At 38.7% G+C, this 16,763-nt stretch overlaps 1 protein-coding gene across 1 annotated transcript; it reads left to right on the top strand.

Moving 5' to 3' along the window:
* The first annotated feature begins 8,946 nt into the window (after positions 1 to 8,946).
* On the top strand, positions 8,947 to 16,409 carry cxcl12a (chemokine (C-X-C motif) ligand 12a (stromal cell-derived factor 1)). The gene is made up of 4 exons (XM_020518274.2): positions 8,947 to 9,057; positions 10,635 to 10,752; positions 11,948 to 12,022; positions 14,402 to 16,409. Exons 1-4 carry the CDS (start codon positions 8,991 to 8,993, stop codon positions 14,415 to 14,417), a joined length of 276 nt encoding a protein of 91 aa, XP_020373863.1. The 5' UTR covers positions 8,947 to 8,990; the 3' UTR covers positions 14,418 to 16,409.
* Positions 16,410 to 16,763: the final 354 nt, after the last annotated feature.

Below are 16,763 nucleotides of genomic sequence, written 5' to 3'. Positions count from 1 at the left end.
GTATCATCGACAGCCACAAGTGAATTGCCTGAAGATTGGAGTGATAAAAGTTGTGCCATTATTTAAGAAATGCTGCAGGGAAATGCCTGGGCACTACAAACCAGTGAGAGTAATGTCACTGGTGGGTAAGTTGTTGAGGGGATTCTGAGAGACAGGATTTCCAGGCATTTGGAGATGCAAGGACTTATTTGGGATAGCCAGCATGGTTTTGTGCATGGGAAATCACATCTCACAAATTTGATTGAGTTTTTTGAAGGGGTGACCAAGAAAATAGATGAGGGCAGTGCAGTAGATGTTATCTACATGGACTTTAGTAAGGCCTTTGACAAGTTACTACATAGTGGGTTGTTGAGTAAGATTATATCTCATGGGATCCAGGGAGAGCTGGCCAAGTGGATACAAAATTGGCTTGAAGGTAGGAGATAGAGGGTGGTGGTGGAGGGTTGGTTTTCAAACTGCAGGCCCGTGACCAGCAGTGTACCACAGGGATCAGTGCTAGTTCCACTGTTGTTTGTCATTTATATAAATGATTTGGATGAGAATTTAGGCGGTATGGTTCATAGGTTTCGGATGACACCAAGATTGGTGCTATAGTGAACAGTGAAGAAGGTTATCTGGGAAAACAGTGAGATCTTGATCAACTGGGCCAATGGGCTGAGGAATGGCAAGTGGAGTTTAATTTAGATAAATGGAAGATGATGCTTTTTGGTAGTTCAAACCAAGGCAGGACATACACAGTCAGTGGCAAGGCCCTGAAGAGTTTTACAGAGCATAGAGATCTAGGGGTACAGGTTCATAGCAACTTGAAAGTGGAGTCACAGTAGACAGGGTGGTGAAGAAGGCTTTCGACATGCTTGCTTTCAACGATCAGAGCATTTAGTATAGAAGTTGGGACATCTTGTTGTAACTATATAAGATGTTGTCAAGGCCACATTTGAAGTACTGTATGAACTTCTGGTAGCCCTACAATTGAAAGGATATTATTAAACTAGAAAGAGCACAGAAAAGTTTTACTAGGATGCCACCTGGACTGGAAGGTTAGCGTTATAAGGAGAGGCTGGATATGCTGGGACCTTTTTTCCATGGAGCTTAGGCGACCCAGGGTGAACTTATAGACGTATATAAAATCGTGAGGGGCATAGATAGGGTAGATAGCCAACAGCTTTTCTCCATGGTAAGTGAGTCTAAAACTAGAGAGCATAGGTTTAAGGTGAGAGGGGAGAGATACAAAGGTGTCCAGAGGGACAATTTTTTCACACAGAGGGTGATGAGTGTCTGGAATCAGCTACCAGATGTAGCTGGTGGAGGAGAGTACAATTTTCTTATCTAAGAAACATTTGGTCAGGTTCATGGATGGCTAGATATGGAGGGATATAGACAAAATGCAAGCAAATGGGACTAGATTAATTGTGAAAACTGGGCAGCACAGACAAGTTGAGCCAAAGGGTCTGTTTCCATGCTGTAAACCACTATGACTCTATGAGATGCTATTCATTATTTGATAAATAGTGTTAACAGAGGCCAAGAGTGGTAAAATGCTCGAAGAAACTTTAGAATTGAAGTAACCAGAAGAAAACCATATTTCTGACATTTGTTTAAGATTTGTGCAGAGAATTCTCGTGTCTAAACGTACTTAGGCTGGAATGGAAATGATCCAGAAATTAGTTTTTTTTGTTGGTGATAATGCATGAGATTGCGAAGCAGTGATAGATCCCACACTTGTTACATTGATGCACAACCATGTGATAAAAGCCAATGTGATGATCCAGCTGGGAAACCTAACTATGAACACTTTTGTTTATTCATTCGTTCAGGGGATGTAGATATTGCTGGCTGGGTCAGTATTTTTCGCCTATCCCTAGCTGCATTGGTGACGGAGAGGATGAATGTATTTTGTGGATGTGGTGCTGCAGCTGAGATGGTTAACCTTCAATAACAATGTTTTGTTTTCTAGTTGGTCTTAAAGCTACATCAACAACCTCTTGAAGAAATTATTACAAGTTCTCTTCTCCAGATGATCTGAGGTCTGTATTTTTGACCTTCACCAATGCCACAATTTAATCTGGGTTCAAGATGTACTGGTCAAGGAGAGGGCAAAATAGAGAACTGTCTTCAGGCTTATACCCCAAAGTGATAATATTGATACAAGTGATAATAATCTGTTAATACCAAATACTACTACGCAAGGTAGTCATAGATATGCTAGGTTCGGATCTTACGTTTACATTAGTAATCCAGAGATCCAGATAATGTTCTGGGGACCCAGGTTTGAATCAGATCATTGCAGATGGTGGAATTTGAATTCAACAAAAATCTCGAATTAAGAGTCTAGTTGATGACCATGACTGCATTATCAATTGTCAGAAAAATCTGGTTCACTAGTATCCTTTAGGGAAGGAAACAAATATCCTTAACTGGTCTGGCCTACATGTGACTCCAGACCCACAGCAATGTGGTTGACTCTTAACTGCCCTCTGGGCAAATTAGGGATGGGCAATAAATACTGGCCTGGATAGTGATTCCCTCATCCTGTGAATGAATTTTAAAAAAGGTGACATCTAACCTATCTCCTTTGTGTTATTACATCCATGCGCTCTTAAAACTCTCATTCTAACACAACCAATGCTACACTATTTACAGTCATGCTGTGCAACTCAATGATGTCATTGCAAGATTGGTCCAGAGTCCTGAAGCTCTAGCTGCTACAAAGAATATCTGCCTTCTCCGGTCTGCAATGAAAAGACCAGCATGCTTGCTTGTTTCAAACCATCTGCAATTATCAAATCCAGATACTAAATTGCAGAGCTTTGGAATCAAGAACAGCTACACATTCATCTTTGTCTGTACTGGCGTGGTAATGGCAGTGAAATAAGTATCTCTAGATTAGGGAGGAAAAATCAACTAGTGTTCTAGTTTCTGATTTCCATTTTACCACTTCTGCCAAATACACAGCCGTTATTTAATGCTTAGGTTAACACACAAAGAATGGTCACTTGGATGAAGGAAGCAAAGACAGTAGCTGATGGAATTGTACTGGAAAAAATGAGCAACGTGTGTTTATTTCCTTCTATTTTAAAATTGGAGCTTCACCCTTGTTTAACCAGAGGGACGATTTAAAAACTAGATAATACACAACTTTCTACCCAATATATAGCGTCAAATAGCAAATATTTGCTGCTTAGTTGTAAAAGATGGAGTCCCTTGTGAGTTCTCAACAATATTTTCTGCAATATATTTTCAAACCGCTTTTCAGACGTCAGGCTGTATCACTCTGTTACAATGCCAAATTATTGCTAGTTTTGTGTCGTCACATTGTCTCCATTGGGAATGGAATTTGTACTGTCAAAACTATTTCTATTTGAGTTCCCATTAGCGTCAAATCCTTGAAGACATAACATGACACTAATAGTTTGCAGCTTTTTGAGGGCATGGGTTTTATGTCGTTTTTCTGAACTAATGCTTATCATTTATATTGTTGCACCCATAAGGGGCTTTCATGGAGTGATGAAGATTTACACACAAGTAGAGTTCCTCGATATACCACATACATTCCATCTCACAAAGGCAGGTTAATTCCAGAGCTGCAGGTTGTCAAGAAACATATCTGATAAAGACCTAACAGAAACAGAAATTGCTGGAAAAGCCCAGCAGGTATGGCAGCATCTGCAGAGAGAAACCAGAGTTAACATTTTGGGTCCGGTGACCCTTCTTTAGAACTGATGGTAGCAAGGTAAATGTTGGTATGTATGGGAGGAGGGGGGAGGAATAAACGATAGGTAGAGATAGAACCCAAAGAGAGAGAAAAACGGTTGGACAGACAAAGGATTGAGTAAAGGACAGACTGGGAGAATGAATAGCTGATAATGGGGACTATTAGTAGCTGATAATGGGTTGCATGTGGTAGCAAACCATTTGATGATAGTTCTGAGGAAGGCTCACCGGACCCGAAACGTTAACTCTGTTTTTTCCTTCACAGATGCTGCCAGACCTGCTGAGTTTTTCCAGCAACTTTGTTTTTGTTCTTGATTTACAGCATCTGCAGTTCTTTCGGTTTTCATTTGATGATAATGCCTGGTGTGTGGGGTTTGTGATAAGGAAATGGGAGAAAACACTCGAGCCCTAAAATTGTTGAACTCAATATTGAGTCCAGAAGCTGCAGAGTGCCAAATGAGGTGCTGTTCCTCCAGCTTTCAGATTTTTCTTACAAAGCCCAAAATTTATTCATTACCTTTTCATTCAATGCTTGGTTTGAGAGTAATGTAGTTACCCTTCACATCTTCAGTATCAAAAATCCCCGTTGTAGTCAAAGTTAAAAGAGAAATTGATGCCAAATGAGTAACCTCCAAGGAAGTCTCAGTCATGTGTAGGTGTGACCAACTCTAAGGAAAATATATAAATGATACATAAAAGAAAGCAGCCAATTGGGATCAAACCAAAATTATTGGAGCTGTATGTTCCAAGTTATAAGCAAATAGGTTATGTGACTTTGAAGTTCTTGAAATCTGGACCTTCATTGGCCTATTTTAACAGCGAATTAATTCAAGCCAACCCTATGGACAGACTAAATTCAGAACAGCCTATAGACATGTAATGTTAGCTGTAAAATTAAGACAATAAATTCTGAATAACAAAAACCACTTCTGCAGTCATTTGCTTTTGGCAAATTAAATTTTAGCTTCTATTGAATTTAAACTTACAAAACTTATTTGCTACCTTATAATTAAGACAATAATTATTCCTTCATTTTATATAGAGACCCTACAGTGCAGATAGAGCCCATCGGGTCTGGACTGACCCTCTGAAAAGTATCCCACCCTATCCCTGCAATCCAACATTTACTATTGCTAATTCACCTAGCCTGCACACTACAGGGCAATTTAGCATGGCCAATTCATCTAACCTACGCATTTTTGGACTGTGGGAGGAAACCCACACAGACACAGGGAGAACGTGCAAACTCCACACAGACAGTCGCCCAAGGCTGAAATTTGGGTCCATGGTGCTGTGAGGCAGCAGTACTAACCACTGTACCACCATGCTGCCCATTATAGGTTCCCTAGTCAAAGGAGATGAAACTTTAGAACTCTAACTCAGAGAATTATGAATATTCCATCATTGTGTTAAGGTAGGCATGTTTCAATCTCTCAGGGAATGGATGGGAAAGTGGAATTGGGACTAAGGATCAGTTGTGATTAGATTGAATGGTGTGGCAGGCAATCTAGGTTGAAGCTTCAGTGTTACACTGTAGGAGGTGCTGTGTTGTCAGATGAGATATTTATCTCTGTCTGCCCTCTTATGGATGTAAAATACATGATGACACAATCTCATGGAAGAGCAAGGGAGTTTTTCCCAGTTCCCTAGTCAACGTTGTATTTGTAAACCAACATTGCATTTTATCAGGTCACATGCCTTTGCAGTTTGTGAGACTTAGCTCTGTGCTAAATGGCTTGACACTTTTCCAATATTACAAAAGTAATTAAGATATCTTGGGCAGAAAGTTACCCTGCGAATACAAGGTGCTATAAAGTGCAAGCTCTTTCTTTTAAGAACAGTTAATTCTGCAACAAATCTGCTAAGAAAAGGACAATAGTAAGACATTAGATGTAAAACTGCTCCGCTAAAGCTGAATTTGCTATACAATGGACAAGCTTTGATTTCTCAAATGTACAGTGACACTTGCAGGAATATTTTTTGTCTGGCTTTCTGCTCGATGGACATACTGCCTAAATCAACATTGTTTTACTGTCAGAACCACAATAGGAAATATATTGAGACGCTGTTGCTTTACTGTCCTGGTAACAGAAATAGAACAGAAAGGAATGCGGTAATCAGAATGTCAGAGGGGAAATCAGGAGGTTTTATACTGTGTAGTGGTTGCCAAATTTCTACCGAAAACCTTCACGTTATTTTAAAAAAAATCCACATGATGGCACCTTGCTAATTGACCACGTCTCTCCAGTTAACTCTGTGAATGTCCATATCCCTTTCCATTTGGAACTCTAGAATATATCTAAATTAGCTTTCTGAAATTATGTACATTTTTAAAAAATCAATAGAGGCCAGGAAGATGCACTGGGAAGCATTATTATGGTTTGCTTTGAATACAAATTTTCCAAAGCAAGAGTAAAACAAAGAATAGTAGATGCTGGAGATCTGAAACTCTTCTGATGACGAGTCACCAGACTTGAAATGGATTCTGCTTTCTTCCCACAGATGCTGCCAGAGCTGCTGACTTTCTCCAGCAATTTCTGTTTTTTTTTTGTTTCAAAGCAAAAGGTTCAATTACAGATTAGAATTTTGTTATGCAATTCTTCAAAGAATTGCCATGGGATCATACAGTGCAGAAACAGACCTTACAGTCCAACCAGTCCATGCTGAACATAATCCCAAACTAAACTAGTCACACCTGGGTGCTCCTCACCCATATCCCTCCAAACCTTTCTTATTCATGTACACATCTAAGTACCTTTTGGACAATGTAACTGGACCTGCATCCACCACTTTCTCCGGAAGTTCATTCCACACGCAAACCACTCTGTGTAAAAAATGTACCCCTCATGCCTTTGTTTTAAATCTCTCTCCTCTCACTTTTAAAAAATGCCCCCTCAGGAAGATGACAAGGTTTGTCTTTCTCTTCTCTTGAATTAATGGATAATTACTGTTCAGAACCATTAGGTTTTATGAACTTATTTTAAACTTCTCAGCACCATATATTTTATATTGCACTTATCTGGAACTGGATACAGTGATTAAACATATTGTGCTATTCTGATTGAATGTCTGCAATTTAAGCAAAGATGAATCCCATTCAAGTGTAGAATATTCCCAATTTGAAACAATAATTATAGTTGTGCGTGTTACTTGTTTTTACATGATCATAAATAATTGATATACTGTACCCTGTCCTAGATGCTAAATGTAAAAACTATTCCACTGTTCAACATTCTGCACAAGCAATCTTTCTACCCGCAAAATCTGTTTTCTCAGTTGCAGACGGACCTGAAGGCTAAGGTAAAATGAAGAAAAGGTGTCTCATATGCAAGAGCTATCGAATTTAAATCCAAATATTAGCTCAACACGAACGACTGCAAATTGCATTCAAAGTTACTTTTTGAAAACAACTATTTACACAATTTGCATTAATTCTTAAATTTATAAATTGTACAGTGATAACTCCCAGTAGGTGTAATTTATTGTGCAATATTTGACACTAACAGTATTTTATAATTTTGTTCTGTGATTTTGAAGGAAATTTGTAAGTGTGGAAAATAATTATAGATCACATTCTATGGAACAAAGTCTTATCAACTGATAGCGCAAAGCAGGAACATCAGATCATCTCAGCAGGTCTGGCAGCATCTGTAGAGAGAAATCAGAGTTAATGTTTCAGGTTTGGTGACCCTTCCTCAATCTCTGTTCTTGTTTCAGACTTCCACGGTTCTTTTGGTTTTTACACTGAATAAGTCAGTTCCACTGAAGTAAAATATTTATGAACTCATGAACTTACAAATTTATCCTAATAATAAGATTACTTAGAATAATCAAAATTTTTCCATCGCTCCCCCTTTGCTACTTTCCATGTGAAACTGTTGACTCCCATGAGTTGCAACATCGAGACAAGTGATTGCTATTCAGAATTGAACCCAAATGGCCACTCTCGAAGTGTAATGCTCTGACTGTTGTAAGATTATCTTGAGTTGATATATTTGATGTTTGTCTTAACTTTCCTTCTGCAATTTTCTATTTGGTAATCTGTGAATCTTTTTTTTAATGTAACCTTGTGTCTGAAGAATCAGTATTTTTAAAAAAATTGGCATGCTTTCACAATTACTTGTGACTTTATGATGAGACTGTCATTACCTGCAGAAGATCTGTCAACTATTACAAAGATGACCATTGTGATTAGATAATCCAGGGTCATAAGGTCCAGGTCCAGAACACCTCCAAAAGATGTGAAACTGCAAGAAGTGAATTTTGAGAAGTTTCTGTGCAGCTGGAATGAGCAATATAGAGATGATATTTGTGCAAAAATGATTAGGTCTACTGGATCATATGCTCAAAGAAAAGGTTTATATAGGAGTGGGGAATCTTGGTAAATGGTACAGGGCTGGAAGACAGTCGACAGTCATAGCTTGAGGGGTTGGAAGTAAAAGATGGCCAGAGATTAATGCTGTCCAATTAACAAACTATTGAGAAAGAAAGATGAAAGCAGAGGGAAGAGGAATGGAGTTTGTTCCTCTGTCCCATAATGGATTCATATCTGATCTGTTTGGAACTACAATTACCACTTAAACTGTTTAATGATCTCAATGTTGTTACAATAAAAAAGATTTACCGCAATCAATTAGTGCCAGATCTGAATCAATGGCGATGTCTTGTTCTGTTTAGCTTTGCTAAGCTGAAAGGTATTTGCAAAAGTCCGAGTGAAGCCTTGATTTAGCTTCATATTCTGCTGCTGGGTGACATGTAGTGCCAAAAAACCCAAACAAACAACAGCCCCCTGCCTTTCCCTAGTAAATGTGCACCCCGATGCCACATGCTGAATCGGCATAAGTTAGGAAACAACTCTGGAAATTCCCTGACTCTTAAGTTTGCATGGTGTATGTATCTACTGAGCCATATAAAGGGATCCATAGCTCTGTCAGAAAGTTTTAAAACTCAGAGCTTATTCTATACTTATCTATACTTCTAAAACGTATTAGTACATTTTTCTTGTCTATATATTATTCTGGCCCCTATTAAACACTTATAGGACACCAGCTGGATACTATTGTATGAAAGGTATGTATATTTTAGAAACTGAAAAGTCCCAAAGGATTATAAAGGAAGGAATCACTGCATCCTGGAGGCATTTAGATAATCCCTCTGGTCCAATCAGAACCAGAGAGGAGTGGCTTCAGTTAATATAAATGTTGCCAAAGCCATGCTGTTTTTGAGACAGATTCAGGCTGTGGTTCTTCTCCTGTGTGAACGCCACTAAACAACGAGCCATGATTGTGAAAACGTGTGCAGTGTTACTCCTGCTTCTTGGCACTCTGTGCGTGAACCTGACCCAGGGTAAGTGACTGCTGCAGGGTTCAGTGTGGACAAAAGTCATTGTTCTCCTGCACTTTTCTTTCTGTTTGAAATGGACTGTGAGAAGAATGTACATTGGACTGGAAAGCTGAAAGGGAGGCTTTTAATGTTAAAGTGCTTTCCAGACTAAATATTTATCTTATTTGTGTACTTGACATAGAGAATATGTTTTGGGACTGTTTTGTACATTTTTTGAATAATAAATCATCCAATTTGAATTGATTCTTTGTAAATACAGCTCATGCCTTTACCTCAAAGTTCTGTTGGCAGAGCAGACTATATTTTAATACAGTACACAATAGTTGCCATGGAGTTGTATTAGACTGGGTATAAACTGTGAACATGTCCCCTTGAGTAATGTGCAAAAATTGTCTGAATGATTCTGAATTAATTCCAAACACAAATTTAGTGGTTTAGGAAATGCATGTCAATGTTGCATGCTGCTTAAAAATGCAACAACTTGTTTCTGTAAAGCCATCTGTAAGATGTGTCCAACATACTGCTCCTGACTATAAATAAAACTGATTGAGAGCTGTCATCATGTATTTGTGAAATAATAGAACTAGTGAAGTTGAGGGCTCAGTATCCAGTACAGCTCCATAGTGTACAATTTCTAACTTGGCTGCTCCAAATTCTTCAGTTTCAGTTGGTTGAACTGAGTTCTGAGTTACCAGCTGTTCTGGATTAAACTGTGTTGTGTAGGTGGTGAGATTTCACTCACTTGATTCCAGTTGCTGTCCAAATTTGTGCTGCTCCATCTAAACAGGCACTGGCTCAAAATGAATTTAATGGGGCTTGTGCATGTTTCTTCCATTAACTAACTTACTGCCACAGAGTTCAGTATTGTGTATGAGGTGAAGGAACACAATCAATGGAATTTAAGCATGTGTGATATTAAAAGAGCTAGTTTATTGCTGTTACATAAAATGCTGGAAATCTGGGCAAGGGGGGACAATGCATTTTAACAAAGTAAGATGTCCTACCAGATAATTTTTTTTTTTTTCCTTTAGTCCATCTCTTTCATACTTTGCTTTGGGAGCTGGTGCCAAAGAAACAGTGATGACCAGACAAAGTTAGATTAAATCAGAATGAAATTCCATCTATCTGTAAATGGATGCATGATTTGCAAGTGAAAGATCTTTCATTGAGTCTTGTCCAATGATGACTGAAAAAATGATCCAATTCAATCCTTTGCTTGATAGCTAAGGGTAGTAGACAGTCTCACATCTCTAATGACCCAAAATAATCACTTTTTTAGAAAATTTATTGACTTCTTTACCCTTATTCCTCATGTTGTAAAGGCCTGTACAAATTTATAAAGGTTGCCTCTATGGCATTAATGAGTTTAACCTGAGGCTTAGGGTCTGAACGAAAGTCTCAGAATTTCATCCCTAATCAAAAGATCCAAGGCACTGACCATGAAGTAGCATGGAGGAATAATTTAAATCCTCATGATGTAAAAAATATTTGTTCATGTTAACTGCATCTGTTTGCCCACATTAAAATGAGGACTAATCACACAGTTTAATTAACCACAATTTTTTTCTCTCTCTCCAAAGGGAAGCCAACTGCAGTTCTGAACAGGTGCATGTGCAGAGGTGGAGCAACACAGATCAATGTGAAAAACATTAGGGGATTACAGGTTATCCCCATTCCAAACTGCCCCCTCCAACTCATGTGAGTGCGGGACACTTGTTAATGTACTGTGCATTCCTGTTTATCGCCTGATCAGTGCTGCTAACTGAAAGCTGTGTAACATCATTAAATCTCTGCCCGTTGGTAACTGTTCCTCCCATTCCCTGAGGTGCTTGCCCTGTTAGATTGCCCCACTTGAACTGAAATTGCTCAGAACTTTATCAAGATGGCAAAGTGATCAGTAAGAATGATTTCTCAAGTTAATAGCAAACAGCCTTATTCACAGTCAGTGGTAGGTTAACCTGCAGTAGGGGCACAGTGAATGAGACCAAATGTGATAGAAAAACATCAGAAAACTAAAAGAAAGAGAACAAATGGAATATGCAGTCTCTGAAAGCACTGCATTGTCCATTACAAATTTACAACATGTGAAATTAAAATCTGTATAAGTTATGGAGAAAATGAATGCCCACATTTAATTTTCCCACAGACTTCCACATGGTTTTGCCTTCAATGTTTATGTCTTGTATTTTTGAGTGTTTTTTTGTCCTAAAAGTAATTGTTCTAATTCTGTTAAAATACACAGGATGCCTGCCAACGTCTGGTTTCTGTGTTTAATAGCCACAAATGCTTTGCACTTGTGCAGAACCCTTATTAATAGGCTTCTTTCGCACAGCAAAGGCATTCTCCTTGTGAGCATCTTTGTAAAGAGCGTTGATTTTTGTAAAGCTTTTTGCTATTCCAATGCGATAATGGTGTGATAGCAAGAAAGCTCAGGGTGAGATGTTGAACTATCAGTGAAGGATTGCTTATGTGAAGCCTGATTAGTGTGTTCTTGGCTTTTTATTTCTCACTTAAAAGAATGTAGTTTAGCTGTAACTGACTCCATGTGTCAGTTCTAGAATGAGTTAGTGATGCTTATAGAAATTTACTGATGTTAGCTGACTTTTTTTGTGATGAATTCAACTCCATGATTGATTTAACTGTGCACTTAAACTTTCAAGAAAGTTGAGATTCAACAATAAACTTTCCCTGTCATGGTTTGATGTTTTCAAATTGTTACGGTTAATATGTTCTTGATTCTCTTAATAAAATAATACCTATTGGGAGAAAATGTTTGCTTCCAACAGAATTGGGGGGCATGTTCAGACCTCTAATGAAGACAAATGCTTGTATCCTATTATTGTGAGACCAAAGGCTTTATTTTTAAAGATTATACACTTTGTTTGCATTACAGAGCCACATTGAAGACTGGGAAGAAAATTTGCCTGCATTCCAAATTTTTTTACCTTTGGGAAAGGAAAATAAATAGGTAAGAGCACAGTTTTTATGAACTTAAAATGATACAGTAAATAAAGTCGTCTCTCGGGAAATAGCCTCTTTTCAAATCAACTGTAAGGGAAAGATTTTCTTTACACAGTGGCCACTCAAAACCTTAATGCCTAAAAACATTTTAAACCAGAAATGTGCTCACTGTTGTAATTTCGTTATCATGGCAGCTGATTTGCGTGTAGCAAGCTCTCTCAAACCTGCAATGAGATAATGAGCAAATAAGCCAATTTGGTTGCAGGATAGGTATGACCCAAAACACTGGGTGAAGCTTTCCCCATCTCCTTACTCTTTGAAATTGTGCTTTTGCATTTCCTCTCCATGTGAGAGGGAAGACAGAGGCTTATTTTAATGTCTTATCTGAAAGCAGACATCTCCTACAATGGCATACTCCCTCAATACTGTACTAGTGCCAGACTGCATTTTGCACTGAAATCTCCATTTGGGGCTTGATCTCAATATGGTGTGCCTTTGAGGTTTGTTGTTTGGTCATTGGTGCAATATAAGGCTGAGCTTGTTGAAGACCTGGAGAGAAAATTAGGTACGTATTTTAGAGGATATGAAAAGGAAGAGGAAAATGGGTTTTTGAGCAAAGAGCTAGGATGCAGAACAAGCACAAGCGCAATGGGCCAAACGTCTTAAAGTTAAATGAGCCTGTGAATATATTTTAAATAAATGCGACTTAACACTGAATTTTATAGCTGCATTAAATTGCATTAAATTAGTATGGTCCTGTGGGAAGCATCTGTATTTACATAATTTTTCATGTAAAATATACAGTCTGTGGTAGATACAATTGATGCCCCTGCATGAATGTTGCACTCAATGCACACTTTCTTCATTTGATTTGGGTTTTGACTGGCTGTCATTTGAAAAATATTCAGGCTGAAGAAATGTTCCACATGCCGGATAATTGCAGATCTCCCCACTGATGGATTCTTTCATTGCCCTCTCCATCTAAAACAAATATACAATATTTTTGAGTTATCACTTCAATAAACTGACAGCCTATAAGATATGAATAAATTATCCTGACAGGGTTAAATCTGTGTTGAGGTAGCATTATCTCCTAGCTACTGCATGAGCTACTTAGAGGGTGAAATTGTGCATTGATAACTGTGCTCTCCATCCTTGCCACCAGTACTGAACAGGAGTGACAAAGCCAAAAACATTTCATAACCATAGGTTTCATTTTAAACCCATTCTTGGATGGTCACAAGCCTCCCCTGCACTGATTTTAACATCTGTTATTAATGGTGAAATCCACTCGTGGGTCTGGCATTTTTCTGTGATTAACACCAAGTCTTTAATCATTAGTAATTTGAAGAAAAGATTTCCAGTTACCTCGACTTTCCTTTGCTTTCTCTCCTGAAAGGATCCATTCCTTTCTCTTTTAAGGGTGCAGTCCTTGTCTCATACCACCCCACAGTCTTTTTATTCATCCGTGGGATGAGGGTGTTGCTGGCTAGGCCATCCCTAATTGCCCAGAGGGCAGTTAAGAGTCAACAACCTTGCTGTGTTTCTAAAGTCACATGTAGGCCAGGCCGGGTAAGGATGGCAGCTTCCTTCCCTAAAGGGCCTTAGTGAACCAGATGGGTTTTCCTGATAATCAGCAATGGATTCATGGGCATTATTAGACCCTTAATTCCAGACTCTTTATTGAATTCAAATCCTACCATGGTAGGATTCAAACCCCAGCCTCCAGAACATTACTTGGGTCTCGGGATTAACAGGCCAGCAATAATACCACCAGGCCAACACCTCCCTAAAGTTCATATGTGGGAGATTTGTCAGTGAGTCCTGGGCTATTTGACCGCAGAAAAAATAACATTTCACCAGGCTTTCACACTTTGTTCAGGTTGCTCGACACTAGTTGGGAGTGGGAACCCTGTGTGATATTTCTATTCTTCCATAGGCAAAGACGTTGGGGCCAATTATCATAACCCTAGTATGGCCTCAGCTGAGATCAGTAAACTGAGCACTAATTGAGGATTCATACCTGCAACCTGTATACTCTACAGTTTAGCGGCTTGCCTTAGCCTTTGGGATAACTGTAGATTGTAACACTTGACCAACATTGGGTAGTTAATGGGACCTGGAACTAACATACAATCATCCACAATTACAACGCTCTCTTGATAAACGCCAGACATTGATAAAGTACACATTATGGCTCCCTGGTTAATGAAGAAAATTCACAGGACACTTCTGCTATAGCATACCCTTGACTACAACCTGTTTTTGTATGGCCCCCAAAGGGGAACTTAATTGAAGGGTTATTTTATATTGATGTAAAGCATGTTCAATTCTGAACAGAACTCAAAACTACTTTCTATTGAAAACATCACTATTTGCTTTACAGGCAAAGCAAGAACTGAACAAGAGGGAGGAATGAAGCTAGCTGGTTGTCCCTGCTGGGATACTGCGCATGAGTGCGTAATCACACTAAAGATGTTCTGTGCACATGTTAACTTAGTGTTTCTTCACCATGCCTACTTCAATTGTTTCGCTAGCCACACACCACATTCTCAGTCTGTTACATGCTGAATCTAGTTTAGCTGTAGTGTGGTGCGCACATGCGCTTTGTCAGCAGAGCTGTTTTTAATTTCATTTAAAAATGACCACCTTCAGATATATTTTTACTGTATTCTTGTTGCCAACTGATTCCAAGGCAAGCTCACAGGGTTAGAAAATTTGTTATGCCAAATGTGATGGAACAAAATGCAACCATTGAGAAATATTATTTACAGCAGTACTTTTTTTGACGATTATTAATCGTCAGGGTATATTTCTTTTTAAATGAGGTATTATGTTTTTCTTTACATTCCTCCTCCCATCCCAATTAATCTCCTGATAATGGTAATCACAGAAATGTGATTTCCGAGAATGCAATTTTATTTGTAGGCCATAAGTCATTGAAGGTAGATGAGATTTTCTGATGGAAATCCAAATCCCATGATCTATAATTCCTTGGCAGCATCTAGTAGCAAGACCAAGTGCTTTAAAGTCTACCAATTGACTAACCAGTGTGTTAACTCTCAGGGTATAACCTTATCATACTGTCAGCTCTTTAAGTCAACAATCAAGTAATATGGTCTCGGTGTTGTCCCCTTCCCATTATGCCTTAGGCCTTAGCAGTCCCAAAGGGTGTATGGAGTCTTGATGTAGGGTTTTGTACAATATTATCATTTCGGTCATCTAGATTGGGGGGGAGAGTCAATTACCTCAGTTGACTGTAGGTTTGCAATGCAGAGTGACACCAACAGTGAGAGTCCAAGTCTCCTACCAGCTGACTATATTATGCAGGTCACACCATCCCAAACCTGTCCCTTGCCTGAGGCATGCTGACCCTCAGGGTAATACACCACCTGTCACCTCTTGAATGAGAGAACAGGACTATGGAAACTTTACCTTTTTTACTTTTTTTAGTACGTCCATGAGGATGGCCCAAGGTGATTAGCTTCCTAGTTTCTCTGAAGGAGTTTATGAATTTTCCCAAACTTGCAGAACATTCCTGGTGTCTCCGGATGACACAGAATTGCTGGAATTTAGGAACTCCCCAGAAAATGGAGAATCTTTGAGCTTCTACTCGATTACGTGGGTTAAGTTTTAAAAACTCCAGAGTACATTACTCTGGATCAGCCTTCCTTGTCCAAACTGCCGCAACCAGGATCCAAATTCTAGTCCATCTCTCTAGCTGCAGAATCTACCGGACTGAAAGTGTCCTCCCCTAACAAAGCTATTGTAATCTCCCTGACCCTTACGCAGTAATAACATACCAGCGCTAACAAAATATCTTTGTGAAGCATTAAGGCTGGTGGCTGGAGGCAATTGTTTGAATTTACTAATGGTGTTTGAAGCTGCCATTGGAGTTTATTGTAGGCTCATTAATTGCTTGTTTTGTACACATTGGCGTTTACTAATCATTGCTTCTTTTGTGAGACAGCGTTTTTGAGAACAATTTGAAATTATCTAGCGGAAATCCAACTTTTAACTTCCAATTTTCTGAAACAACGTGCTATAAGGAAGGATTAGTGTCTGCTGGCAAATGCCTTTTGTTGTAAAGTCCCTTAAAATGTGAAAATCAAGGTGCTTCCTTCAAGGAAAGACTTTCACAAAATATTATTGTTGGAAAGGCAGCAATTCCACCAAATATTTGTCCCAGTGATTTTGAGCACGTGTGATGTGCAGCAACTGATGTATGTCACTTCATTGTATATTTGTAGATGAGATGTTATTACCATATTTTTTAAAGTTCACTAATTGAAACTGTTTGACACGTTGAAAGACACAATTGACTACTCTGTTTTATACTGTTTCTATGTAACATCAAAGAGGCTTTTTTTACCAAATAAACTTTGTTAAAAATACAAAAGGTTTCTTGTCATTTTTGGCATTATTGGTAATTTTTTTAAGTTCAGTCACAGGGTGATGGTGACACTGACTAGGCCAGCATTTGTCGTCCATCCCTAATTGCCCATAAGAGTCAACCATATAGCTGAAGATCTGGAGTCATGTAGGCTAGACCAGTTAACGATGGCAGTTTCCTTCCCAAAAGACAGTAATTTATTTTCTCATCAATTATGGAGTTTACCTGTTTTTTGCCTTTTTCTAACAGAATAGGAGGAGTAGGCTATTTAGTTTCTGAAGTCCACCCCATCATTGAACAAAATCATGGCTGATTTACACTAGGTATCAACTCCTTCCATACCAACTCATCATTG

The sequence above is a fragment of the Rhincodon typus genome, chromosome 34 (assembly GCF_021869965.1).
Source record: "Rhincodon typus isolate 14 chromosome 34, sRhiTyp1.1, whole genome shotgun sequence".
In the NCBI taxonomy this organism is placed as follows: Eukaryota; Metazoa; Chordata; class Chondrichthyes; order Orectolobiformes; family Rhincodontidae; genus Rhincodon; species Rhincodon typus.
This window is presented reverse-complemented; position numbering and strand designations above follow the sequence as displayed.

Coding starts and splice junctions, on each gene's coding strand:
- cxcl12a (XM_020518274.2), top strand. CDS start 8,991: ATGATTGTGAAAACGTGTGCAGTGTTACTCCTGCTTCTTGGCACTCTG. Junction 9,058..10,634: donor GTGCGTGAACCTGACCCAGG/GTAAGTGACTGC, acceptor CTCTCTCCAAAG/GGAAGCCAACTGCAGTTCTG. Junction 10,753..11,947: donor AACTGCCCCCTCCAACTCAT/GTGAGTGCGGGA, acceptor TTTGCATTACAG/AGCCACATTGAAGACTGGGA.